Source organism: Oncorhynchus clarkii, chromosome 13 (assembly GCF_045791955.1).
Source record: "Oncorhynchus clarkii lewisi isolate Uvic-CL-2024 chromosome 13, UVic_Ocla_1.0, whole genome shotgun sequence".
Taxonomy (NCBI): Eukaryota; Metazoa; Chordata; class Actinopteri; order Salmoniformes; family Salmonidae; genus Oncorhynchus; species Oncorhynchus clarkii.
In genome coordinates, this window is record NC_092159.1 from 21,152,719 (window position 1) to 21,180,227 (window position 27,509).

A 27,509-nucleotide genomic window follows, 5' to 3' on the forward strand; every position below is an offset into this window, starting at 1 on the left:
GTTCTAAGTTCCCTCCCAATGTGTTCTCCAATCTCATAAAACATTTTAGAAAAATTCTCAGTTCCCTTATCCTCGAAAGGGGAGGTTGCAGGAGTATTAAACAGCAGATACAATACATTTGACCCCCCCCCCCCCCCCCCCCCCATTCTGAGCAATTGTATTAGTATAAAATAATACTTTCATACAATATAGCTCAGTATTTGTATAAAAATAAACATATTTTTTGCTAATTTTTATCAAGGAGTCCAATAATTCCAGACCCCACTGTATCTCTCCCCCTCCTTACCATATGGAGCAAATCCATATGTCTCAAAGCTTCCTATCTCCTCCTCCCAGTTTTCTTCCTCATATGATGGCAGAGGTGGGGCTGGTGGCGTTTTTTTTTTTGACTTCTTCCTCCATTTCCACCTATACCTGAAAGGATAGGCCTGCTTGTACCTATGCCCTGGAGAAGGGTCCAGTATACCATTGCATGAATATATCTGCTTTCTCTCTGGAATGGTTTTGGCACCAATGCACAAGCCTGGGGGGTTACTCGTTGTCTGGGGCATGGTCCACTGTCACAGGTCTCCCTCAAGAGTTTACTGTAGGCCTGCAGAGAAAAGCATGAACACAGAGAAATGTTGTCATATCAGCTGATAAGCAGTGCTTGACTTGGGCGGGAGCTCGCCAGAGCCGCGTACCTGCACCTCAAATGTTCTATTGTTTGAGCTCCTGTACCTCTTATAGAATATATGTTCAAAATTATTGTGGAGCACCTAAATATAAACAGTTCCGGAACCCATTTCGGTCCAAGTCAAGCACTACTTATAACGTTTGACACTTTTGCAAAAGGAAAATGCTCATCAAACGATGAGCAAGTCTATCGATAGCAACGCATTTAGCATTTAAGTAGTATATGCTGTGGAAGTTGTCACTGTAATGTCATCTCCCTCCAAAACAATGGATTGATTGGCGTCGGCCGTTGAACATTTATTTACTTCGAATATGATAAAATTCAAATTTCAACAATAAAAACGAGAGATTAATTCATTTTTGGTTCACAGCATCATTCTACAAAATTCCAGCCGTTAGACAGAGAAAGCTTGCACTATCGATATCACCTTGCTGCTACACATTTTGACGAGGCAAGTTCTCCTTCACTAATAATTAAACCGACATTGATTATAGGCTACATTTGACAAAATACTGCGTGCGATGCTAAATGAAGTCTTCCGGTTGCTAATATATTGATTGTTCGATAGTTAGCCAACGTCGCTTGCTAGCTAGCAAGCTCACTTTATTCCAGCATCAATTAACATATACATTTTCCCCCTTTCATGTAAACTCAACAGCTCAATGTAACTACATAAACTTGGGTTTCAGAAAGGGCAATTCTAAAAAGAAAATCAAGGTAAGGTAAATTGCTAGCTAATTAACCAAATCCTCGTACACGTACCTCCCTTGGGCTTCGAATGCAGTGTTAAACGTCAAGCGCACGGTGGAGTCTCCTCTGTTCTGACATCCACGTGGGTTACTGCTTGGTTTATTATTTTGTACCGATTCGTTTTTTTTTTTCTTCAGTCCAACCCTATGTATTCTCTGTAGGACAACTTATTGAAACATGCATATAATATAATTTAGTGCCCCATTCCACCATCATAATCTTGAATCAATTGACACAGTATGAATCAGGGGTTTACTGTACGTGTTGAAGTACACTGATCTAGATCATTTCCATCTCTTTGAGAATTCTCCGGGTCCCACAAGTAATTTCTCAGAGCTGAGATTTAGGTCAGTATAGATAGAGGATCCACATCAGGCACACTGCAGATAGAGTGTTATGTCTATACAGGAAATCCCACATTAGGACCATATTTGATCAATTGTAGCAAACCTGTTTTACTGCATTTCTGAATCAATGGCAAACATTATTATTCCTAAAACAGGACCGAGTATTCCTTTCATCATACTGTAAGAAGTAGACATTTTCATTTCTGAAATTAGCATTCATCAGGTTGTAATCATGCCAGGGCAAATCTCTTTATTTACAGCTTAAAGTTGTTTGTACATCAATTGCAGATAAGACCTCATACCATAAGTAGTAGCCTACTTACAGCCACATACAGTACAGTGCTTCAATGTATCAGTAACAATGGTATGTGGTAGAGAAATAGGACAACAGAAACCAGGTAACAGAAAATCACAAGATATCACAAGCCCAAGCCATTCTTATTGCCACAATGCCACACCTTGTGCACTTTAAAATCCAACCTCTCAATATCTTGAAGAGTAGGAGACTACATATTTCATTGTGTTGGGAAGTATTTAGGCGCACACAAATGGGAAACGTGAGTTTATTTAAAATGTTGCAAGTGAAACTTTGTAACAGTGCTCAACAGGTCACAGGCTGTTGCACTGTCTGAAATGGGATGCCATTGGTCAACATCACCTCAAACGATAGGAGGGCTTCTACATGAGGACGAGGTCGACGCTCAATTTGAAGACATTTCTCAATGTATCTCAACTTCATTTCAATTTGTGTGAAGTGAATCTTTCAAGGTTGTAGAAGTAAACCTTGTAGTTCCAGGTTGGTATGGTATAGAGAAAAGTCATATTTCTCCTCAGTTTATTTAGTGTATAGGAAGACAGGGGGAAACCATATCAACATACTTTGAAAGGATACAGAAACCAAAGCGATCTTAAAAGCAATGGACACCGCATTCATAGAAAGGTTACCGCAGAAACAGAAAAAAAAATATATATATATATTGCCCCAATGCTCATCTGTTTTTAAATAAAAAACCTTGTGCTGTGCCTCCCGAGTGGCGCAGCGGTCTAAGGCATCACTATAGACCCGGGTTCCATCCCAGTCACCAGTTGTACCGTGGTTCCTGTAACACATTGGTGCAGTTGGCTTCTGGGTTAAGCGAGCAATGTGTCAAGAAGCAGTGAGGTTTGGTAGGGTCATTTTTTGGAGGACTGGCTGTCAACCTTGACCTCTCCCGAGTCCGTACGGGAGTTACAGCAATGGGACAAGACTGTAACTACCAATTGAATATCACGCAATTGGGGAGAAAAAAATACAAAATAAACTTGTGCTGTAACAGTTTTATAAACTAGAGTTGATTACCTGGCCATTTCCTGATAGAACTGTATAAAATTTTATTTTTGTCTGTAAAAGTGTGGTGAGTGGCACAATACAAATCCTAACTAAAGTATCTGTACAACATTTACAAGTCATGAACATCATTCAGACAATTGTTTTTAAAGCAACAGTAAAACATATTCATTATTAAGTTGTCTAAACAACATAGCTATATTAATAAAAATAAAAATAGATAAGTGTTTTAAAGGCACGAATACCAGAAAAAGGTGAAAACATGCAAAAATAAGAAAAAACAACATATTTTTGTGCAAGGAAGCAAAACATACGGTTAGAGCACTTTAATTTACAGCAGGTTATCCCCTTTGCCTATCAACATCCTCTCAAATACAGTAGTACAGCAAAGGCCTACTGTATGACATTTGAAAACTGTCTCAACAAAATGTAGATTTGTACACAAAAACCCATTAGGTTTTAACAGAGAGAATGTTAGCTACGTGAGACATTCATGATATTTACAGTATTTACAGCCAAAGGGCAAACACTACCCATATACTCTGTATAGACTCCAGTATGATTGCTATTGCAGTCTTATTAGTACCAAACTCTAGTCTACAGTAAGTGAACTTCTGATGAATATACTGCAGTATCTTATATAGAGATGATAGTGATGATTCAATGAGCCAGACTGACATGGCTTAACACCCAGAGGAAATTCATAAAACACATTGAGATGTGGAATAACATAGAGATAAATACTGTATCTATCTCTATGCAGAATGCATTAAGCATTCTGTACATTCACATCCATAGGGTTACATTCATGTGCTTGTACATTGTTATGCTGTTGACTTGACAGCCCTGTATGCTGGGAGGGTTTGTCTCTTGTTCAGTGTGGATATAGTGAGAGTGGAGTGGCAGTGTCCGACACAGAAATATAAAGCATATAGGCTAATGGGCTAATTCCCACATACAAAAATACTACAGTATACTATAAAATACTAAAGTACCTACTATAGAATTCTATAGTAAACTGTAGTATACTATACTACACACTGCACTATTCCTTGATCACGTGTACAGTAGTACTTACTATAGAATGTTATAGTATACTGTAGAAACTATAGTAAATACTATAGTATTAGCCACAAAAAAATACTGTAGTAAATACTACAGTATCTTAACTGCATATACCCTGCCCATTCCCTTCCCCCATATCGCAATTTGTACCACCCATAAGTCAGAAAACTACATGCCAAGTATGGACCATGTTGTGTGTTCCCTACAGGTTATAGAAAAGAGCAGAAGCTCTGAACAATCTGTTTAGACCCCAGTCCTAGCTACAGGTTATGGAAAATTAGCTCTTTTAGTATTTCTCCAGTAGGTTTCCTGAAGGAGAAAGCCTCCATTTCTATGTCAAAGATAATAAAACAAAAACAATGTAGTAAATACTACAGTAATGTCTGCAAAAACACTACAGTAAATACTACAATCCACAAAAACAATACATTATTACTATAGTATATACTACAGTTTTCGATTGTTACAGTATTTATACTATAGTTAACTGTAAATACTACAGTATAATACAGTAACTACTATAATAAATACTACAGTATAATACAGAATACTACAGTAAATACTACAATAAATACTACAATATTCACTGCAGTGTTTTTGCGTCAGAAAAAAGTCAACAAAACACTACAGTGAATACTATAGTATATATATACCATAGTATACTTTGGTATTTTTTTCATGTGGGTAGCTATAGCAGCTCTATGCAATGGGACATCCTTCATAGCAGATATCCCAGGTCTAACCAACTTATTTAGACAGACTTACCACAGAATGTCTGAGTAGAAAATAATGATGATTAAGAGGAATTGGCATCCGGAAATTCTCAACCAGCCAATTAACAACTCACTGTGCGAGTTAAGGATTTACTATATGGATTTATCATACGGTATTACTCTACACAGATCATACTGTACCGTCATCTCAGAGTTCCCTAGGAAGGCATTCTTCTCTTCTCTTCCTCTGTACTGTACTGACCGATACACTTCACCTGTTCCTTCTTAACTTCACAAAGCCATTCCATCCTCCTGAAAGCATTCCATCACACCAAGTTCTGCTGCCTCTCATTATCACTTCACATGACTGATATCTTCTTCAGTCAAAGCCAATACCTTTTGACATGGAGATGCTTGTACAATACTTTCTCTCTCCTCTCCCTCCTTTCATCTCTTTCTGTCACTCTTCTTACGCACAGAAACACGTGCTGCTTTGCTTTCTTCATCAACGTTCCTCTACCCACATACTGGTCTTTGGCGATCAAACACAGATCAACTTTAAGGAAGCAGTGGGGATAGGGTTGTCTGGAAGCTAAAGATCTCTGTTTGTCTATCTGCCAGTCTCTCTCTGTTCCTATCTTCTGTTCCTATGGCTACAACGCACGCTATTGAAGATCAATAGATTTGTGTTCACATTGTTTCAACACACACCACTAGAGTACGTACATCCAGTGTTCAACAACCAGTAATGCCCTACATATTCAAAGCACCTGCCCAGTATAATTATTTTTCCCAGTAATAATTAATCTCGATTGTGTTTAAGACTAAAGATGAGGCTGTGAGAAAAAAATAGAGAACATAGAAGAAAGTGCATGAAGGAGACATGAGGGAGATACCAACATCTGTTGATGAGTCACAGAATAGAACAGAAGTATGATGGCGAAGTACCAAAACTTTAGTAGTCAACACAGAAATTCCCCTATAGCTCCAGTCGCATATTCATTAGGCCACACCGTAGCAAAACGTTTAGCAATGGAACACAAAAACTTGTGTTTCTAATTGGACAAGTCCAGGTAGTACCTCCCAATTTGTCTGTTTATCTTCTGTTTTGTGCCTAAGTTCACAGTTCCACTCCTGGGGCAGCAGGGGGCAATGATGTCCAGCAGTCCCAGGCCCCACCGTGGCTAGTCTTCCTTTCCCTTTCCCATTCCCGGAAGGGGTTCTAGTCGTGGGTTTCTAGTTGGGGGGTTCTAGGTGGTCTTGATCTCCAAGATGGAGGGGTTGTGGTCCAGGATAGACAAAATTATCTTGTCCATGTACTGCCGCAAACGGAAGTTGATCTCCTCCTGCTCCTTGAGGGCCTCCATCAACTGTGGAGAAATATCAAATTAATGTTATGTTACCATCAGATATGGTGGTGCCATTATCTGGTTATACCAGCTAACCCTGATGTCATGCAGAATGCAACTCTTCAGGTCTTAGGCAAGGTTACTCAGACAAGCGTGGTCACCATACCATCAGAACGGTTACACCAGCAATACATTATTTTATGATAGTAATGTAACCTACTGCAGGCCTAAGAACCTGATCACATACATGCCTACTGTCTAAATGCTATGTGTACTATGACCTTAATCAATGGGGTTACTCCGAAATGATCAAATCATCAAATGATTAGCATTATAAATGAAAAACTCACGTCGTCTCGTGAGGCATTGTCTATCTCGGCAGCCAGCGACTGGGCCTTGGTCTGGGTGGCAAACAGGTTCTTAGCCTCATACAGACTCAGACTGAGGATCTGACCATTCAGGTCGTCGTTCTGTTCCCTCAGTTTCAGGTTCTCCTGTTGGGTGGTGTGGGGAGTGAAGGAGGGAGGAAGGGACAAAGAGGGGAGGGTGGGAGTTTGGGAGAGAGAAGTGGGAGGGGGAAGTAGAGGGAGAGAGGAAGGAAAGAAAGAGAGAGAGAGCGATGAGGGTCATAGTTTGATTTGGCAGACTGAAGCGATGGGTTTAGAGTGTGTACACAGCTTGATGAGATTCATCTCAATTCTCCAAGCGCCCCACTTCATCCACACTGTTTCAGTAGGCAAGGCCTGTTAGATTAGACTACTGAAGCCTCACACAACTACATCCACGACAAACCATCTCTCGATTTTAACAGCAGCCGACACAGCACACCACATCTACGGTAACACCTACAGGACAGGACACGGGTTATTATGTTTATCACGGTGTTATGGCACAAACTGCGCCCTGTGTCGACGGGGTGAAGCTCTATAGGCGCTGTATGGTGGTGATATTAGCTGTGGTTAATGGGAAGGGTCAAAGGTTAATGCTCACAAGAAACAACAGTGGGTTTGTTTACCGTCTGACCGTGACGGAGGCGTGCCCCAGCGGATACTACGAGGTGGCGGAGGTCAGAGGTCAGAGGAAAGTCCTGCGAGACAAACCGCTGGACACACAGAGCAGGAGCAAAGAGGAGCACAGGGAGACATGAGAGGGAAGAGACTCATTCATCCCTGTTTGGAATACTATCACATCAGCTAGCTGATCTGCATTCTCTTTTGAACCCTTTCTCAAATCTGAAACAGTGCCATTATAAAATAACAGATTTTAAATAGTAACCTATGAGTGTTTTAAATAAGGAGTTTCAGATAAACACCATTTAATCTAAAAGTGTTGAGAAAAGAGAAAAAGGGCATCACATATCTGCCTGACACCAATTAGAGACAGAAGTAATGTTTCTCTTCCAGCCCTGTAGTTTAAACTTTGAATCAAAGCCTGTGACTGCAGAAAATAGTCTGGGTACCAGTCTTTTTAGCTAACATTCCACCCCTTGCCACTCCTGTCATTTGCTAAATGTAACAGCTGAGCAGAGACGGCTACCAGGCTAGTGTGAGAGCGAGAGAAAAAAGAGAGAGAGAGAGCAAGACAGATCCAGATGAAAGCTGCAGGCAAGGCGAGGCATTGTGATTACTCTCCTAGCGTTACTGTCAGTTTGACAGTGTGTACTGACCGAAGGCAAGAAAGATGCCTACAGTAGAATATCAAATCTTTACACGTGAAGATACCGCAACACTGCATGTCCCCAGCATTAGAGCCTCTTGCCTGCGTTTGCCTCGAGGCTTTGTGGTTTAGTATCATAACGTCTGCCTTGTCTGAGAGGACATCTTAGAAACACTTTCATCTTGATCTCTTATCTCATGTTTATACTCGGTCCGATGCTCCTAACAAGGTTGGGGAACAATAACAATGTAATTTCACTGCCCTTGACAGACAGATACCACTGGTTTTCACTGCCTAGAAATGGCACACTATCTAAGAAGTCGAAAGGACAACACTTACAGTAGATAAGACGCACTGTAGATAGATATGACTAGTGTATGCCACTCTCTATATTGAGAGTGTATTCACAGCATTTGACTATCACACAAAACACTGATCACTCGCACACCAGCAAATAGTGTTGGCATATACAATCACATACAGTATACTTAGAGGTGGAATTGAGGGGGGACGTGTGTAAAAAAAATATTTTTTTAAACACTGTGCAAAAGATTGTTTTTGAGCCCCGCCTGCTTAAGTCGCTTGCCCAACTAAATCCTAGCAAATACCCCAAAAGAGGAAGTAACAATGCATTCATATAGAGTTAGCATTGGCCACTAGCTCTCAAGCCCACCTGTTTGAGTCTCTTGACCTCGTGCTCCAGCTCCATCTCTCTGGTCTTGGCGTTGAACTCCGTCAGCCCAGATGAGGAGCTGCGGCCGCGGCCAGGCTTCTCTGTCTCCAGCTTGAACAGCTGCAGGTGCTCCAGCTCCCGACGAAGGTCCTCAATCAACTGCAGGAGGAGGGAGACAACCAGGGACGATATGCGGTAGCTGTCGTGAAGACTGTTTAGTATAAAGAGTACCTGGGGTAGCCACGTAGACCAGTCTGATGCAGTGGGCAGGACTGGTTTATGTGCAAACGTATTCTATACAAACAGCTACTAGAGACTTCAGAGGAGTGGGAGCGGCATCATGAGCTTTCGTTTCACACTACATGTAAAAGTGTGTATAAGTGTGTGTACACGCAAGTGTGTGTGTGTGTGTGTACGCGTGTGTGTTTGTTTGTGTGTGTGTGCTATCCCTCCTCCCACCTCCTGCATGGCCTCCCTCTCCTTCTGGAACTCGTGTCTGTTCTGCCTCAGCTTGTCCATCATCTTCCTGTAGAGGTCCATCTCATCCTTTAGCCTCAGACTGGTGTCCTCCAGCTTGTATGTCATACGCTGCTTCTCCTGACAACACACACGTATAGACACATTCCAATACATGTGATGATTCACAGAGAATAAAGCACGGATAGTTTTTCAAACGTATGCCTGATTCACATTACAGGCCAAAGCCAAGGCAATCTGTTCTGGGCTGGACTGGTTATGGTTTCTGGAACCGTGCTGGGAAGGACAGTGTGAATAGAAAAGACCCAAGCCAGCACAGTGCAGTTTGGGGCGGCCCTATAAGCCATGTACAACAGCTTAGGGAGAGGCAAAATAATACAGCAAGCTAGGGAGGGCGGAGTCACTCAATCTCAAGACTGACCCCGATTACCCAATAACCTCGGCTCTACCTCCAACCTCCAGAGTAGCTCATCAAAAATTAAAGTCACACGGTGTTCACACAATAAAGGTCCCACAGTATGAATAAGGCATTAGGTTGTTAGGATGTATGCAGTAAGCAAGAACACAGTCAGTCTAATAATGCACAGTGAATAATCCTGTAAGAAGAAACATTAAAGACACATACCTTAAAATTAACTATAATTTTAATGAATTTACAGTACTATGCATAGTGCAAATACTGCAACAACAAAAAAATACTGCAAAAACAGCTATTCATACAAATATTCTCTACAGCTGGCAATGAAATGTTACCTGGCTACCCAAACTCCTTGCTCCCTCCAAAGGCTATGTCACACCCACTGACATTAGTTTCTTCTCCGCAATGAGTCTGGAGTCTGGAGTTTAGAATGGAGCAACATTCTAGCCATTATGATTGGTTCCGGAAACCAATAGGTTGGGCCAGAGACAGAATACACGTGGGTAAAGCCGCGGTTTGAACATCCGTCATTGGCTTTGATACAATCAAATCGCTGATGACTTTACAACACCCCTCATTTTGATGTCGCCACAAACGACTTCAACGATGGCAGTCTCAGACTGAAGTATGTAGTGAAAGAATTCAGTTTGAGTCGTCAGGCAGCCTGACGTGTATAGCCTAGCAATTAGTTAGTTAGTGTGACTCTGTTAGGAGTTCACACAATCACACAATCGAATGATCATGCCAACTCCCTTGGATGTTTTCACCAGGCAGGCTGGAAATAGAGGTGTTGATATGAGCCCAGCTGTAGCATTCACACCTCCAAACGTGTGTGTGTGTGTGTGTGTGTGTGGCTGTAGCAATTGGTCACGTGCTGTTGATGGGTGGGTGTTGATGTTTTTGTAACCAGTTATCGAGGTCTCTGTCTGTGTAGAGATAGTAGTACTGGAGCCTACTGTGTCTCTGAGGATGATATGCAAGCAAGCACATACCTCGTCCAGTTTCTCTGTCTGAGACTTCAGTCTGCACATGTTCACCGATATATCCCCGTTCTCCTCCTCTAGTTGTTGGACTCTGTAGGGGAAGAAGAGGAAACACATTATGATAATTCATCCATGTTTAACATATGTCCGGGTTATTCAAAACAAGGCCACTAACAAAGAGAAATGGAAATTAGCAGTACTGCGGACCTCAAGGTCTGGATTTGGTATCTAGCTCAAGGCCTAATCTATGCTATCTACCTAGCTCTATGGACTACACTCTTAGAAGAAAGGGTTCCAAAAGAGTTCTTTGGCTGTCCCCATAGTACCCTTTTTGATTCCAGGTAGAACCCCTTTGGGTTCCATGTAAAAACCCTCTGTGAAAATGATTCTACATGGAACCCAAAAGGATTTTACTTGCAACCCAAAATGGTTCTTTAAAGGGTTCTCCTATGTGGACAGCCAAATAACCCTTTCAGGTTCTAGACAGCACCTTTGTGTACACTTATAGACGTAAATATGAGTATCTACGATGCAGTGTATAAATGATTGAAGTAAGTGTGTGTGTTACCGGTTGTGTAGCAGCTCTAGCTCAGTGTTCTTGTCTCTCTCCATCTTGCTGTAGGCCTCACGGTGTCGTCTCTGCTCCTCCTCTGTGTTCTGCTCTGCCCGCGCCTCCTGGTCCTTCAACTGCTCCTCCAACTCGTGGACCCTGTGAGCGACACGCACACGCACACACAAGACGGCACACACGCACATAAACAAACATAAGCATCAATGAGATATGCAAAACATGCTCACACACACACATATATATATTTAAGAATAAATGTGTGTGTTTGTTTGTGTGTATGTGTATATCTACGTGTGTATGTGTGTGTGTGTGTGTGCGTGGGTGGGTGGGCATGCATGTGTGTGTGTAAACATCCTACCTGTGAACCAGCTGTGTGTTCTCCTGCTTCAGTTTGGACTTGAGATCTCCGTTCATCAGCGTGTCATTCTCCAACTCTGCTACCTTCTTCTCTAGGTAACTCACCTGTGTGTGGGAGAGAGACAGAGAGAGGAGGAGGGGGAGAGAGAGCGAGAGGCTAAAAGATGTTATATCATTCGTTCATCCAATGTCCTTACATCAGCCAGCACAATCAGCAACAAGCTGTGCCAGAGCCATTCATCTCCATTCACAGCAGAACACAGGTTGACAGTAGCAGCCAATGCAATCAATTTCCCAATTGGTATCCTATCAACTTTGACCTTAATAGAATGGAGTGCAGGTAGTGGAACGGTCACAGACAGAGACAGACACGATAAATGGCAGTCCCTTCCATAGAATTAAACAGAACACAATGTATCTCTACGGTACCTTCTCAGTGATGTCGATGTCACAGGAGTCGATGCTGTCTCGGAACAGGTCCTCCGTGCTGCCGTTGCTGCTGCTGAAGTTACTGGTGTGGAGGAGCTGCCTGCAGACAGAGAGAGAGGAAGAGAGAGGAAGAGGCTGTTATACAAGACTAAGAAAAAACAATAAAATCTCTTCCAACTGTGGTAGTCCTAGATCTATCCCTTTTTAGCTTCCCCCCATAGGGCATCAATCTGAGCTTTACTGCTGAACCATAATGCCACTGTGTGTCCACTCTTGCAGAGAGAATGCCGCAGGATAGGATGTAAAAGGGACTATAAGCAAAGGGGCTGTGCCAGTGGGGGAGCTGATCATATTGCATAGAGTGCAGACACACACACATCACACACTATTACACTACAAAGACACACAGGCATGCATGCCCATATGTACGCACACACACACACACACACACAAACTGCCGCCACAACAGCTAGGCCCACTCTAACTAATGGAATGGCTTCACACCAGCCTTCATTACAGAGACTATTCATTAATAGGAGGAGGAGGAGAAAGGGAGGGAAAGAGTAGGGGAGGAGAGGTAGGGAGTAGGGAAGGAAATGGAGAGGGGAGAGGAGAGGAGGAAAGGAAAGGGAGAAAGGAGAGGTAGGGAGGAAAGGGAGAGAGGAGAGGAGGCGATGTAGAGAGGAAAGAAAAGGGAGAGAGGAGGAGGGGTAGAGTAGAAGAGAGGGTAGAGTAGAAGAGAGGAGAGAGCAGAGAGGAGAGAGTAGATAAGGAGAGAGTAGTAGAGGGGGAGAGAGAGAAGAGTAGAAGATAGGGAGAGAGTAGTAGAGGGGGAGCGAGAGAAGAGTAGAAGATAGGGAGAGAGTAGAGGAGAGAGAGAGAGAGGGAAGAGTAGAAGATAGGGAGAGAGAAGAGGAGAGAGTAGAAGATAGGAAGGGAGAAGAGGAGAGAGTAGAAGAAAGGAGAGAGTAGAAGAGAGGAGAGAGTAGAGGAGAGTAGAAGAGAGGGAGAAAGAAGAGAGGAGAGAGTAGAAGAGAGGGAGAGAGTAGAAGAGAGGAGAGAGTAGAAGAGAGGAGAGAGTAGAGGACAAGAGAAAGGAAAAGAGTGGAGAGGTTGGGGAACCACTATACACATAGATCAGTGCTTGCAGGCCAATCTCTCTTTGTCAGTTTAATTCACAGGCTAGAGGAGGGAAGTAGGAAAAAGCCCTATAGACACAGACCACAATGAAAGGATATTCATATGATAGGCAAGCTATAAAAAACCTTGAAAATCAACCAATCCTCCATTGTTAACACAATGGAAAACTCAAAAGCTTTATTATCTAAATGTTGAAAGTGTGTGGGCGATGGAGAGAAACACGATGGTACAGTTTGAGGCCATACAGCGGAGAGTGATGCGGGCACTTGAGATGGGTCTGGCAGGTGAGATGTAGTTGATGTTTGTGTGATGTTGTCGTTGGTATGAGTATTGTAAAATAATCTATAATAATGCCTCCACTGCATTGTATACAGGTACACTGTATGTACAGTACAAACAAGCATCTTAATTTGATCACCCTGTTCATCAATTTCCTTCATTTGCCCATATTTCCCGTTGCTGCAGGTTTATTTCCCTGCTGTGAGAAACTGGTCAAATTCATATCTGTACACAGTAGTAACTGTAGTAGTAAAGTGAACACAGAAGAGGTAGAGAGGTTCAGTATGCTAAAACCATTACCGTATTACTTAGGAAGAATTACCTAGATAGTAGTCTAATACACTGGCTGACATAATGATCACATGACTAACGGACAGGATCAACAAGGAAGTGGCCAACATACAAAAACAAACACACATACATATGGAGATATGACCGACCTGCCAAAGGCTGTGCTGGAGATTTTCCTATTGGGGCTGGAGAAAAAGAGTCAGAAAACATCCCAGTTAGTCTTACCCTTGTCAGATGTCATGGATATATGAGTTTATTAGTTATAACAATGAATTATAGATAGAACAGTTAATTGCTGTTTGATTGGTATTAAGGTATTATTGTTAATCAGTATTTTTCACAAGAAGAGAAAGAGAGTGTGTTCCAAATGGCACCAAGTTCCCTTTGTAGTGCACTACTTTTGACCAGAGCCCTATAGACCCTGGTCAATAGTAGAGCCCTATAGACCCTGGTCAATTGTAGAGCCCTATAGACCCTGGTCAATAGTAGAGCCCTATAGACCCTGGTCAATTGTAGAGCCCTATAGACCCTGGTCAATTGTAGAGCCCTATAGACCCTGGTCAATTGTAGAGCCCTATAGACCCTGGTCAATTGTAGAGCCCTATAGACCCTGGTCAATTGTAGAGCCCTATAGACCCTGGTCAATTGTAGAGCCCTATAGACCCTGGTCAATAGTAGAGCCCTATAGACCCTGGTCAATAGTAGAGCCCTATAGACCCTGGTCAATAGTAGAGCCCTATATACCCTGGTCAATAGTAGAGCCCTATATACCCTGGTCAATAGTAGAGCCCTATATACCCTGGTCAATAGTAGAGCCCTATATACCCTGGTCAATAGTAGAGCCCTATATACCCTGGTCAATAGTAGAGCCCTATATACCCTCGTCAATAGTAGAGCCCTATAGACCCTGGTCAATTGTAGAGCCCTATAGACCCTGGTCAATTGTAGAGCCCTATAGACCCTGGTCAATTGTAGAGCCCTATAGACCCTGGTCAATTGTAGAGCCCTATAGACCCTGGTCAATTGTAGAGCCCTATAGACCCTGGTCAATTGTAGAGCCCTATAGACCCTGGTCAATAGTAGAGCCCTATAGACCCTGGTCAATAGTAGAGCCCTATAGACCCTGGTCAATAGTAGAGCCCTATAGACCCTGGTCAATAGTAGAGCCCTATATACCCTGGTCAATAGTAGAGCCCTATATACCCTGGTCAATAGTAGAGCCCTATATACCCTGGTCAATAGTAGAGCCCTATATACCCTCGTCAATAGTAGAGCCCTATATACCCTCGTCAATAGTAGAGCCCTATAGACCCTGGTCAATTGTAGAGCCCTATAGACCCTGGTCAATTGTAGAGCCCTATAGACCCTGGTCAATTGTAGAGCCCTATAGACCCTGGTCAATTGTAGAGCCCTATAGACCCTGGTCAATAGTAGAGCCCTATATACCCTCGTCAATTGTAGAGCCCTATAGACCCTGGTCAATAGTAGAGCCCTATAAAGGGAAAAGGGTGCCTTTTGCAACACAACCAGAGAGTAGAACATGAAGGGGATGTCAATGTTAATGAAATAATGTTCCCTGAGGATGCCTATGGGAACAGTAGTATTGCGGGCTCAGCAATAGTTCTGTCTCAAAGCTTTGTGTCTGCTTCACCATTAAACCAAAGAGAGAAATCTCTCTCACACACACACACAAGTGTGAGAGTATGCACACACACAAATTCACGTGCGCACACACACACACACACACACACACACATTTATGCAATTTCAAGCATCTCCCCAGACTGACTGCATGCTGACAAGACGCCTTCAATCATCCATCTCTCCATCCCTTTTTTTCTGTCTCCTCCTGTCCCTCCTTCAAGGATTGATCTTGTGAAGTCTTCCATCACTCTGCCAGCAACACTTCACTCTCAGCGACTCTGCATCATCCATCTTTGCTTTAATATATCCTTCTCCTACAATCCCTCTCTTTGTCGCTTTTTCCTCCTCTGCATGCCCCTTCAACTATTTATCATCCCACGTTCTCTCGCCTCCCTCCTTTCCCTCTCTCACTTCTCACTTTCTCTCTCCCACTCTCATTCCCCCTCTCTCCTCCCCATCCTCTCTCCCTCTCCTCCCTTTACTACTCTCCCTGTCTTTACTTGCTCTCCTGCAGAAGGTAGGGGTCTGACTAATTACTGTAAGCCCAGGTATTCATCTTAGTGGAGAATAATATTTTCAGGCAGAAGAACTGCAGAGTCAGCAGAGACAGAGCAGCAGTTGAAGGGAAGACAAAACGATTCCAGAGTCCTCACCACTTCATTACATTCATTACCGAGTTCTCCAGCCTAGGGCCACTACTGCTATAGCTTACATATGATAGGGCTGCAGGTGTGTGTGTGTATGTGTGTGTGTATGTCTGTGTACAAGTAAATTCTATGTGAGATGTGAGTGTGTCAGTCAGTGTGTGTCCATCAAAGCAGGTGTGTGTGTGTGTGTGTGTCTGTCTGTTTGATTACAGAGGAAGGGATTAAATCCATAAAGATCACAAAGGATAACATGTCTGAAAATAGACCGTCTACACCTCTCGCTGTACACACGCTGATGATGTGGGTCAATGAATGGTGGCCACCCATTTACGTAACAGGTTGTGTGTGCGTGTATGGGCGGGGACAAGATGTTTAAGCCCTTTGTGACATCACCAAAATAAACAGCAGGTCACTATGACAGTATTATCTAACCTATCTTATCTACAGTACAATAGTCAGTCAGGGTAAACATAGTGGACAATAGAAGTGTGTCATTTCCCTGAAGTAATGACCAGCTTCATTTTCTGTGAGAACACATCTCATTCTCAGAGCCAGGAGTTTTCCTGTCCACGTGATCTGACATGACCAAAATCCTGCTCCAGTTCTAGACCCACTCAGTCAGCCGGGCTCTAGGCCCATATGTGTAATGGTGTCTGTGGGTGTCCTGTCCTGTGTTACCTGTTGGCTTTGAGGTTCTTCAGCCTGGCCTCCAGGTCGTTGAGTAGGTTGACCTTCTTACAGCACTGGGAACAGTACACGTCCATCATCTCATTGTTGTACAGGTGGCGTGTCTTCCTTGGGGTCTGGCCAGCACTACACACACAGATAAAGATAACGCGTTAGAGACAGAATACACACACACACACACACACACACACACACACACACACACACACACAGTAAGCAGTAAAATCAGACTTTAAAAAAACAGGCACAGGTACACACATACACGATTCTGTGCTGTAAATATGTGGTAGTAGAGTAGTGGCCTGAGTGAATATGCTTAATGTGTTGTGAAATCTGTTGTGAAATGTAATGTAAATTGTGTATAACTGCCTTAATATTTCTGTACCCCAGGAAGAGTAGCATCTGCCTTAGCATGAATTACTGGGATCATCATAAATACAAAATACAGTAGACACACAAACACATGCAGGTGCAAACACACAGTACATTGTATTCACACTACACCCATCCCCCCCGCCCGCCTGACCACACTCACAAAGACATTACATGCACGTGCAAACACACAGTTCACTGTACCCCCCCCCCCCCCCCCCCCCCTGTCTGGGTCTACACATATCATGGAGCACTAATCTAAACACAACTTAGAAGTAGGACAAACAAAAAAGAAAAGTCCATAGTAATGAGTTTAGGTACTTGATATTCGGAGCAGGACCAAGAAAGCTGAATAGTTGGGAGTAAATCCTCCTTCAAAACAGCTCTATAGATGAAAATTAATCAAGAGAGGCCCTGGGGGCAATATAGGCTACGTCTCCAATGGCACCCTATTCCCTGTATGGTGCACTAATTCTGACCAGGGCCATCATACTCAGTTCCAGTCAAGAGTAAAAACTAATGAGTTTGGTACGAGAAGCTCTGAGAGGAGAGAAGCAGACTGAAGTGGTTACACACACACACACACAAAAAAAATGCATGCAAATGCATATTAACATGCACACATACAAACACATACATATATAACAGTATAGCTTCCGTCCCTCTCCTCGCCCCTACCTGGGCTTGAACTAGGGACCTTCTGACAACAGCCACCCTCAAAGCATCGTTACCCATCGCTCCACAAAAGCCGCGGCCCTTGCAGAGCAAGGGGAACAACTACTTCAAGGTCTCAGAGCGAGTGACGTCACCGATTGAAACTCTATTAGCGCACACCCCGCTAATTAGCTAGCCATTTCACATCGGTTACACATACACACACAGTGGGGGATTAAGAGGGTAACAGACTTATAGGACAGGAGGTATGAGACAGTGAGTGTTTTGTGAAAATATAACATTATGCTCTGTGGGGTTCAGTAAGTCATCACCACTTGGATCTGAAATCGTTCAAACTCTTAGCTCTGTGTGTTCGTATTTCTGGGTTGGGTGATGCTGTGCATGTATTTGTAATATTTTTTTTGCACAGTGTAATGCAGATTTCTCTAGTTTATCAGTTTGACTTTCTGGGTCACATGATGTTTGACAGGTAATTGATCATCTTCGTGTTTGTGTTTCTGTCTTATATAATTTCACGTAATACGTTTGTATTTCTCGTTGCATATAGTGTTCCCCAACTTTCTGTGGATGTTGTAATGATACTCTATGTAATAGTGTGTCTGTGTATTAGTGTGTCAGGGTCTCCTCTTACCTGGAGGGTACAGAGGAGCCCAGGTCTGAGTAGCCGTTGGTGCGCGTCTCGTCCTCGGGGCAGGGGCTGCTGGGAGTGTAGTCCACGTCCTCTCCCTCTCCGTAGTCCTCAAACTGCTCCTCGTTCAGAGAGGCAGAGGAACGCGTCGACAGGTCAGAGGTCACCGATGGGTTTAGCTGACTGCACCTGCAAAAATAGGAAGTAGACTTTCAGGAAGTAACATTCAATAAGTTTAAAGTGTCGTAGTGAAAAAAGACAAATTGTACATTCAGTACATTCAGATTCTGACAGTGCAGATTTTTTAATAAGATTGCAAATGATATATTTCACATGAGGTAGATGAGTTACATTACATGTACATTAACAACTCTAACCTCTACAGTTTTTTATAAAGAGAGTTCACTTATGAAGACACCATATGTTCAACACCACACAAAGATTAACAACTAAAAGAGGTACTCACTTGTCTCCAGGAAAGAAAAGTCCCCCCGGTCCATCCTCCTTGTCTACTCCGCTTCTCTCCCCTTCAGAGACATCTGATCCCGGGTTGCTCTCCACAGCACTGTCCATGTCTAACTCTGCCCTCTCTCTGCCCTCCACCTCTCCTTCCTCCTCTCCCTCTGGGAATAGATGACACCCAGGCTCAGGGTTAACGGACACCCGCGTGCACATGATGACCGGATGTGCAAGCGCTTTGTCACCACGCTGTAGAGAGAGAGAGAGAGAGATTTGATTTATTAGGATCCCCATTAGCTGACGCCAATGGCGCCGGCTAGTCTTACCTGGGTCCGAAACAAATAACGAAAAATACATGACAAACAAAATACTTTAACATTTACATACAGAGAGAGAGAGAGGTAAGCAGGGGACACACACACACACACACACACACACCTTTGTGCAGTCAACAGAACTACGCAAATAGTACTCTCAGACTTTCAGTCAAAATAGTGCTAGCGTCTAACACTGATAGACACGTTTTTAGAGTTTCAGCAAAGGTCATACCATGTTGGTTATCAGTGAACAGTGAGCTCAGAACTAAAATCCAAGTGCTACAACAAGTGCTCAAATGAGGTCTTAACTCATTCAAGGTGCTAAGAAAAACATTAAAGGGATTTAAATCAGGCTTGTGGATTCCTTCACTCTGGGGATCACAGGAGGTCATGGAGGGTATAATCAGCCGAGCCGATATATCGGACCAATATTGGCCTTTTCTAGTTTATCGACTATCTGCTTTGCAGATAGTCCCTCTACATAGCAAAGCTGCTGCTATGCCAGCCGCCACTCACTGCCTGAGCACTGCACAATGCAGAGGAATGTCTAGCTGGGAAAATCAGCAGCAGCAAGCTAGCGCATTCTCCCAACAGAAAGGTTCAGTATTGAGAAATGGATGAATTGACACAGTGACCAAAATCAAACTCCTGTTGCAAATATTAGTTTAGTTAATTCACTAATAACATGGCTTCTGTCGACGTGCCTCGACATGCATGTAATAAGCTGTGACCTTTTAGCAAATATTACGAAAACTAACCATTTAATCTGTGGTGTTATATTAGCTACTATGCTAGCTAGCTGGCTAGATAAACAAGGTGCTAAGATATCAGATAGGAGCTAGCTAACGTTAGCTGGTTATCATTTTGAACATGCACCCTTTTTCAGCAACGAGCCATATCTGACTTGCGGAGTAACGCTTTGACCACACCGACAGTGTTTTGCATTTTGGTACACCAGAATTACATTCATTTCCAATGAAACGCTGCGTTTGCCTTGCAGCATTGCTTTGCAGTGCGTTCGGTGTGATGCATACATTGGATTTATCGAACGTATGCGTCAAACTGTGTGCATAAACGGCTTGACAGAAATGGTAGCAGAAGGTGAATGTTGAACTTTTGTTGCATGCATATCCAGCTAATTATGCGTGCTATTTTGCGCATTCACTCGTATGTGTTCGAAGCGTAACGTTAGCTATTTACAGGTGTGCTGATCTGACCAGCCGCAATCGAGTGATGCTTCAACGCAAATGTTGTTGATCAGTATGCCAATATAAGTCCCAAATGGAAGACAAACAGATTGTCATCTGTAGCACCATAGACTCCACTGATCAGCCAAAACAAGCTCAATAACTCAATGCATGCACACAATCCTATTGAATATGCATTCACCGGTATTGTGAGTAGGCCAATGCCTTCTTAATGTGCCCAGTTTATCAAGAGATTTACCATTCGAATACAATTATTACCATTATGCTGTTCTGTAGTTAGATTGGTAAAAACAAATTCAAATGTATTGTTTGACTTTAAAATGTATGCATTACTGCATACACGGCTGTCTCTGGGACATTTTGTCAACAACATTTTTAAATGTAATTTGATTGAATATCGGCCTAAAATATCGGCCATCGGACTCCTTGACTCCAAAAAAATCAATATCGGCCCTAAAAAAAAATCGGTATCAATCGTTCTCTATAATAGAGGAACATTACTTTATTTCTACATTCCTGAGAAGTAGGAGGGAGGGAGAGAGAAGGAGAGAGGGGGGGGTAAGAGAGAGGTTGGGTAGGGAGAGAGAGGGAGAGAGAGGAGGGTAGAGGGAGGGAGGGAGAGAGAGAGCGAGAGAGAGGAGGGGAGAACGAGAGGGGGAGAGTGAACAAGAGGGGGAGAGGGAGATAGAGAGAGGTACAGAGGGCAGACCAATAACACACATGTATATCATCCCACACTGAGCATTAGAGGCTAATAAAGGCATAATTCTCTCCCTCTCCCTGTTGGGCTCCTGAGTGGTGCAGCCGTCTAAGGCACTGAATCTCAGTGCAAGAGGTGTTCCTGGTTCAAATCCAGGCTGCATCACATCCGGCCGTGATTGGGAGTCCCATAGGGTTTGGTCGGGGTAGGCCGTCATTGTAAATAAGAATTTTTTCTTAACTGACTTGCCTACTTAAATAAAGGTTATATTTATTTAATTCCTAACATCACTAGAGCTCTGTTGGAGCCTGTCTGCCTCCCAGAACACACACACAGCACGTACGCACTCACTATCTGGAAAGCGCACACATATCTATGTGCAGACTACAGGACAACACAAATAGTACTGTCAGCCTTATTAACATCACCAGTCAAAACATTGATAGCGTGAAACACTGACAGATACATTTTTAGGTTTTCAGTAAAGGTCAAAACGTGTTGATTGAACAGTGATCAGTGAGCACAAACCTAAAATGCAAGGGCTGGAACAAGTGCTCAAACGTGGTCTTAACTCAAACAAGGTCGTAAGAGAAACACTAAAGGAATTTCAATTAGGCTAGTGGAACCCGTCACTGTGAGAAGACCCAGAGGGTCACGGGCGGTATTGAGGTGGGGGGGGGGTTAAAGATCATGAGACACTTGTCATTCATTCAGTGTTACTCCAACAGCTCTAATCCAGTCTAATGCTAATAGAAGAACCTTACTTTATCGCTACATGCCTGAGAAGTAGGAGGGAGAGAGAGAGAGTGAGAGAGATGAGGGAGTGAGAGAGAGACGAGAAAGAGTGAGAGAGAGACGAGAAAGGGTGAGAGAGAGAGACAAGAAAGAGGGATGTAAAGAGGGCAGCCCAATTACACACAGGTACATCCCACACAGAGCATTAGACAGCTTTAGAGAATAGTAAAGGCAATATCACTCAAGGGCTGTCACCTCTAACTGATCTCTCTCTCTCTCAATACTGGTTGAACTGCTAACGGACGAAAACTCAGGGCTGGAAGCCAAAAGCACTATTCCTAAATTCACTAAAGCGCTGTTGGAGCATGTCTGCCTCCCAGAACACACACCCAACCCTTGATCACACACACACACACACACACACACACAGTCTGTAGGATTAAGGGACAGCAGCAGGGACCCTGAGGCAGGGAGGGCCAGGGACAATACAAGGAGAAAGAGCCTGTTTAGTATTCCATAGAGGACCAGGAGGGGGTCTTCACATCTCCATGCCCCAGGGAATGCCACCCAGCATGGGGTAGAGGCAATAACCTAGGCCCCATCGCACCTCTCGGGATGGAAATATTACACTGCAAGAAAAAAGTAGCAGTAGTAGAGGCAGAGTGAAGAGTGTAAATTCCTTACAGGAAACGCACAAAGAAAAACACACAGTAGAAAGAATTGGTACGATTTTAGGTGAATGGTGTTGATTAACCCGAATTGACACCTGTGGCTGAAGAACTATTTGGGCGTGAGGAAGCCGTTTTGCATAGCCAGTGTGTACAGCGTAGGATCTGGTTAAAGTACAGTTCAGTGTGCAGAAGTTGAGCGACTTCCAAAAGGTCTTCTCCCTCAAGACATGAGACTCAGACAGGGCCTCCATTAAGTCTGAATTAAAGTTCAGTTGAGGGCAGATGGACGGACAGAAAGACAGACAAACAAAATAAAGGCACACACACACCCCTTCTGCACACATGCACTCACACACACATATACACTCACTCACACAAACACGCACGCACACACACAAACACGGACAGCCAGACAGCGTCACCCCAGCACTGGTAGTCCAGTACAATAGAGACTGGGACAGTTTGGTCAGGGTGGGTGAATGCCTTTATGCCAGTAAGCAGTTGGTAGCTTAGGTCAAAAGAGACAGGGTAGAGAAGGATGGGGTAGTGGTTTGTTTTGGACGGGGTTCAGCTGGCACTCCTCCAGTCACTCCTTAGCCTTTCTGACAACAGTGGGAACAGGGTGATCAATGGGAGGGGCCGAGGGGGTGGAGTTGTTGTGTGTGTGTGTGTAGCAGTGTGTGTATGGAGACCGGCTTCTCTACTGGATCCTTGCACAACAAACTACTCCTGAAAAGCCTGCCGGCCATAACAGCTGAATACCTAGGCTACCTCGGGCTAAAACATCCCAAAAGTGCACCAGGATGCTGTCAGAGCCATATATATACAGTCTGTGGTGGTTGCCAAATGACCTCACAGCAGCCAGTGGGTGTTACTTGAATGCCAGAGGGTGTTGCACTCTGCTTTAATAATGCCATGTGCCATGTTAGTACAAGATTTATGAGCATCAGAGAGGGTACAGTTGATCACCACCTCCCAGGATATGCCTATTCTTGCTCTTCTCTAACATTGATAGCTCTGGATCACTTACTGGAGTTCTCTGTCTCTCTAACTCTCTCCCTCTTTCTCTCTATAACTCTCCCTCTCGCTCTCTCTCTGGTTTCCCATTCAAAATCAAGTGAGAGATGGGAAGCCCCCAACAACCTGAGAGATCAAGACCCAGGAGAGACCGAGACCCAGGGGCTCTGGTCTGATTTCCATATATCCAGGCCAACACGCTTCCACACATCCCAGGTGACGTCAGGGGCTGGAGGGTGTGAGGAGATGTAGAGGGGATGAGGTGATGGAGTGTAAAAAGGCTTTTCTATTCCCTAACTATGTCCTAATGCCACCAATTAAGTTGTGGTGGCATGTGTGTGTGCGTGTGTGTGCGTACGTGTGTGTGCGTAAGCGCGCGTGTGTTTGTGTGCGTGCAGAAGTGTGTGCGTGTGGGAAGCGGGCAGGTCAAGGAAGGGCAATAACAGCTTCTCTACCTGATCCTCGCGCAACAAACAAACTGATCCTGGAAAGCCTGGCGGCCATAACAACTGAATATCTAGGCTGCGTCTCAAATGGCACCTTGTTCCCTATGTAGTACACTATATGGGAGTCATTTGGCACATATCCCTAGGATACCTACAGTACACATCTCTATGTTCTTGTTGTGTTCCCAAAAGTGCACCAGGATGCTGTCAGAGCCTTATATATAGATGTCTGTGGAGGTTGCCAAATGAGCCAAATGGCCGCAGAGCAGCCACTGGGTGTTGCCTTGAATGCCAGAGGGGGTTGCACTCTTCTTTATGATGCCATGTTAGCACAGGCTTTATGAGCTGGGGATAGTGTACACTTGATCACCGTCTCCTGCTATATGCCACTTCTGCCTCTTCTAACTAGAGTCCTCTCCCTCTCTCTCTCAATCTTTCACTCGCTCAATGTCTTTCTCTCTCTCTGGTCTCTTTCTCACTCTCTCGCAATCTTTTTCTCTCTCGCTAACCTACAATCAAAGATTAGGTTGGAGATGGGAAGCCCCCAACCACCTGAGAGAGACCCAAGACCCAGGGGTTCTGGCCTGGTTTCCTTATATCCAGGCCATCACTCATTCCACCCTCTCCCTCTCTCTCTTCCTCCACTTCCACACATCCCAGGTGAGATCAGGGTCTGGAAGGTGTGAAGGGAGGGAGAGGGGAGAGGTGATGGAGTAGAAGAAAGCTTTTCTATTACCAAAGAGTCCTTGGTATGCCACCAGGCTGTTAGTCAAATCAGATCAAATTGTATTAGTCACATGCGCCGAATACAACAGGACCTTACAGTGAAATGCTTACTTACGAGTCCCTAACCAACAATGCAGTTGAAAAAAAATACAGATAAGAATAAGAGATAAAAGTAACAAGTAATTAAAGAGCAGCAGTGAAGTGTGCACGTGTGTTTGTGTGCATACACATATGTGACTCGTTTCAGGAAGCTAGGCGTATCTCGCGGGTCACTACTTCACAGGAGAGCCATTTGAACTTAAATGTTCATTTTTTGGCAGAAATGCTTTCTGGAACATGTGAACTTTCATGTGCCTTAATAACAAACTTGTATTCCATCTGTAAATACAAATACAATTGTTAAATTACGAGCCTAGTTGGTTTAGCCACAGAAAAAGCCAGCAACCTTTCCACTAGCCATGATTGGCTGAGATAATGAGTGGGCTGGACACGCCGAGATATGAGTTCGGATTGGTCTGCCATGTAGCACACGTCTGTCTATTTGAGCTGGTCAGTATGTGTAGGTAATCCTGTCTAACGCAGCTTTAAAAATATATATATTGCATAGTAGAACTGCATAAGTGTTGTCTCCACTTTCTGGAGGACTGGGTTTTGAAATCAGTGGAATTAGAGTATGATAGCTAAGGAGATGGACACCTGTCTCCGGATTACATTTTCAAACTAAGGGCATCCGTGACAGGGAGAGGCATCCATCCATGATGTATACAGGTAAGATAGTCTAGCTAGCTACATTTAAAGATATTACATGTTTCTAATTTTGACAGAAAGTCGTTCATTTAATTTCAAGTTAAAGTGTACTGTTAACTAGCTAGCTAACGTTAGCTGTCTGCCTCGCTAGCTAACGTTACGTGTATGATCTTATTATTCGAATCTCAGAGCCATTTGCTTTGCTAGTTATAGCCTAATGTTAGCTAGCTAACATTGAACCTGGTTGGTTAGCTACCTGCAGATTCATGCTGGGTAGTAACGTCAAGAGTTGGGATTATGGTTCATTGTTTACCTAGCTAGCTAGATAGATGTCTTAACAAAAGACTCCACTATGCAAGTAACCATTTCAATAGAATGTCACTCGACAACTGTCAATAGACTTACATTGGGGCAAAAAAGTATTTAGTCAGCCACCAATTGTGCAAGTTCTCCCACTTAAAAAGATGAGAGCGGCTTGTAATTTTCATCATAGGTACACTTCAACTATGACAGACAAAATTACGGAAAGAAATACAGAAAATCACATTGTAGGATTTTTTATGAATTTATTTGCAAATTATGGTGGAAAATAAGTATTTGGTCAATAACAAAAGTTTCTCAATACTTTGTTATATACCATTTGTTGGCAATGACAGAGGTCAAACGTTTTCTGTAAGTCTTCACAAGGTTTTCACACACTGTTGCTGGTATTTTGGCCCATTCCTCCATGCAGATCTCCTCTAGAGCAGTGATGTTTTGGGGCTGTTGCTGGGCAACACGGACTTTCAACTCCCTCCAAAGATTTTCTATGGGGTTGAGATCTGGAGACTGGCTAGGCCACTCCAGGACCTTGAAATGCTTCTTACGAAGCCACTCCTTCGTTGCCCGGGCGGTGTGTTTGGGATCATTGTCATGCTGAAAGACCCAGCCACGTTTCATCTTCAATGCCCTTGCTGATGGAAGGAGGTTTTCACTCAAAATCTCACGATACATGGCCCCATTCATTCATTCCTTTACACGGATCAGTCGACCTGGTCCCTTTGCAGAAAAACAGCCCCAAAGCATGATGTTTCCACCCCCATGCTTCACAGTAGGTATGGTGCTCTTTGGATAAAACTCGGCATTCTTTGTCCTCCAAACACGACGAGTTGGTTTCATCTGACCATATGACATTCTCCCAATCTTCTTCTGGATCATCCAAATACTCTCATGTACTGGCTTAAGCAGGGGGACACGTCTGGCACTGCAGGATTTGAGTTCCTGGCGGCGTAGTGTGTTACTGATGGTAGGCTTGTTACTTTAGTCCCAGCTCACTGCAGGTCATTCACTAGTCTTCCATTTCCTAATAATTGCTCCCACAGTTGATTTATTCAAACCAAGCTGCTTACCTATTGCAGATTCAGTCTTCCCAGCCTGGTGCAGGTCTACAATTTTGTTTCTGGTGTCCTTTGACAGCTCTTTGGCCTTGGCCATAGTGGAGTTTGGAGTGTGACTGTTTGGACAGGTGTCTTTTATACTGATAACAAGTTCAAACAGGTGCCATTAACCTGTTGGTACTAGGGGGCAGTATTTTCATTTTTGGAAAAATAACGTTCCCAAATTAAACAGGATATTTTGTCAGGACAAGATGCTAGAATATGCATATAATTGACAGCTTAGGATAGAAAACACTCTAAAGTTTCCAAAACTGTAAAAATATTGTCTGTGAGTATAACAGAACTGATGTTACAGGCGAAAGCCTGAGAAAAATCCAATCCGGAAGTGACTCATCTTTTGAAAGCCCTGCGTTCCGATGCGTCCCTATTGAGCTGTGAATGCCCTATAAACCAGATTACGCTTTCTACGTATTCTCCAAGGTGTTTACAGCATTGTGACATAGTTTTACGCATTTATGTTGAAGAATACCCGTAGGCGGCTTCATTGCGCAAGTGGTCACCTGATGCTCCCAGAGAAATTCTCACGTAAAATACAGAGGTAGCCATTATTCCAATCGCTTCTACTGAGAAACCAATTGTCCCGGTTGATATATTATCGAATAGATATTTGAAAAACACCTTGAGGATTGATTATAAACAACGTTTGCCATGTTTGTCGATATTATGGAGCTAATTTGGAATATTTTTCGGCGTTGTCGTGGCTGCAATTTCCGGTCGATTTCTCAACCAAACGTGAAGAACAAACGGAGCTATTTCGCCTACAAAAATAATATTTTGGGGAAAAATGAACTTTGGCTATCTACCTGGGAGTCTCGTGAGTGAAAACATCCGAAGGTCATCAAAGGTAAACGATTTAATTTGATTGCTTTTCTGATTTTCGTGACAAGGTTGCC

The 27,509-nt window shown here is 43.5% G+C and overlaps 1 protein-coding gene and 1 non-coding gene across 4 annotated transcripts in view; one reads left to right on the forward strand and one right to left on the reverse strand.

Moving 5' to 3' along the window:
• Positions 1-1,992: 1,992 nt before the first annotated feature.
• LOC139424567 (rab11 family-interacting protein 4A-like) overlaps positions 1,993-27,509 on the reverse strand; it is an 82,171-nt gene continuing 56,654 nt past the window's right edge. The window contains exons 2-14 of one of the 3 annotated variants that reach the window (XM_071176541.1): positions 18,621-18,862; positions 18,158-18,343; positions 16,471-16,605; positions 13,651-13,686; positions 11,792-11,891; positions 11,364-11,467; positions 11,003-11,143; positions 10,444-10,525; positions 9,016-9,153; positions 8,557-8,715; positions 7,243-7,329; positions 6,578-6,721; positions 1,998-6,248 (exon numbers count right to left, since the gene is read on the reverse strand). In XM_071176541.1, coding sequence (XP_071032642.1) covers positions 6,129-6,248; positions 6,578-6,721; positions 7,243-7,329; positions 8,557-8,715; positions 9,016-9,153; positions 10,444-10,525; positions 11,003-11,143; positions 11,364-11,467; positions 11,792-11,891; positions 13,651-13,686; positions 16,471-16,605; positions 18,158-18,343; positions 18,621-18,862 — 1,674 coding nt within the window. In that variant the 3' untranslated portion in view covers positions 1,998-6,128. Of the gene's footprint in view, positions 6,249-6,577; positions 6,722-7,242; positions 7,330-8,556; positions 8,716-9,015; positions 9,154-10,443; positions 10,526-11,002; positions 11,144-11,363; positions 11,468-11,791; positions 11,892-13,650; positions 13,687-16,470; positions 16,606-18,157; positions 18,344-18,620; positions 18,863-27,509 lie in introns of all 3 variants that reach the window. The other 2 variants (XM_071176543.1, XM_071176542.1) reach the window with 2 other exon arrangements.
• On the forward strand, positions 4,438-4,492 carry LOC139365316 (U7 small nuclear RNA). Its single transcript, XR_011626606.1, has one exon. It is a non-coding gene; the product is annotated as a U7 small nuclear RNA (small nuclear RNA).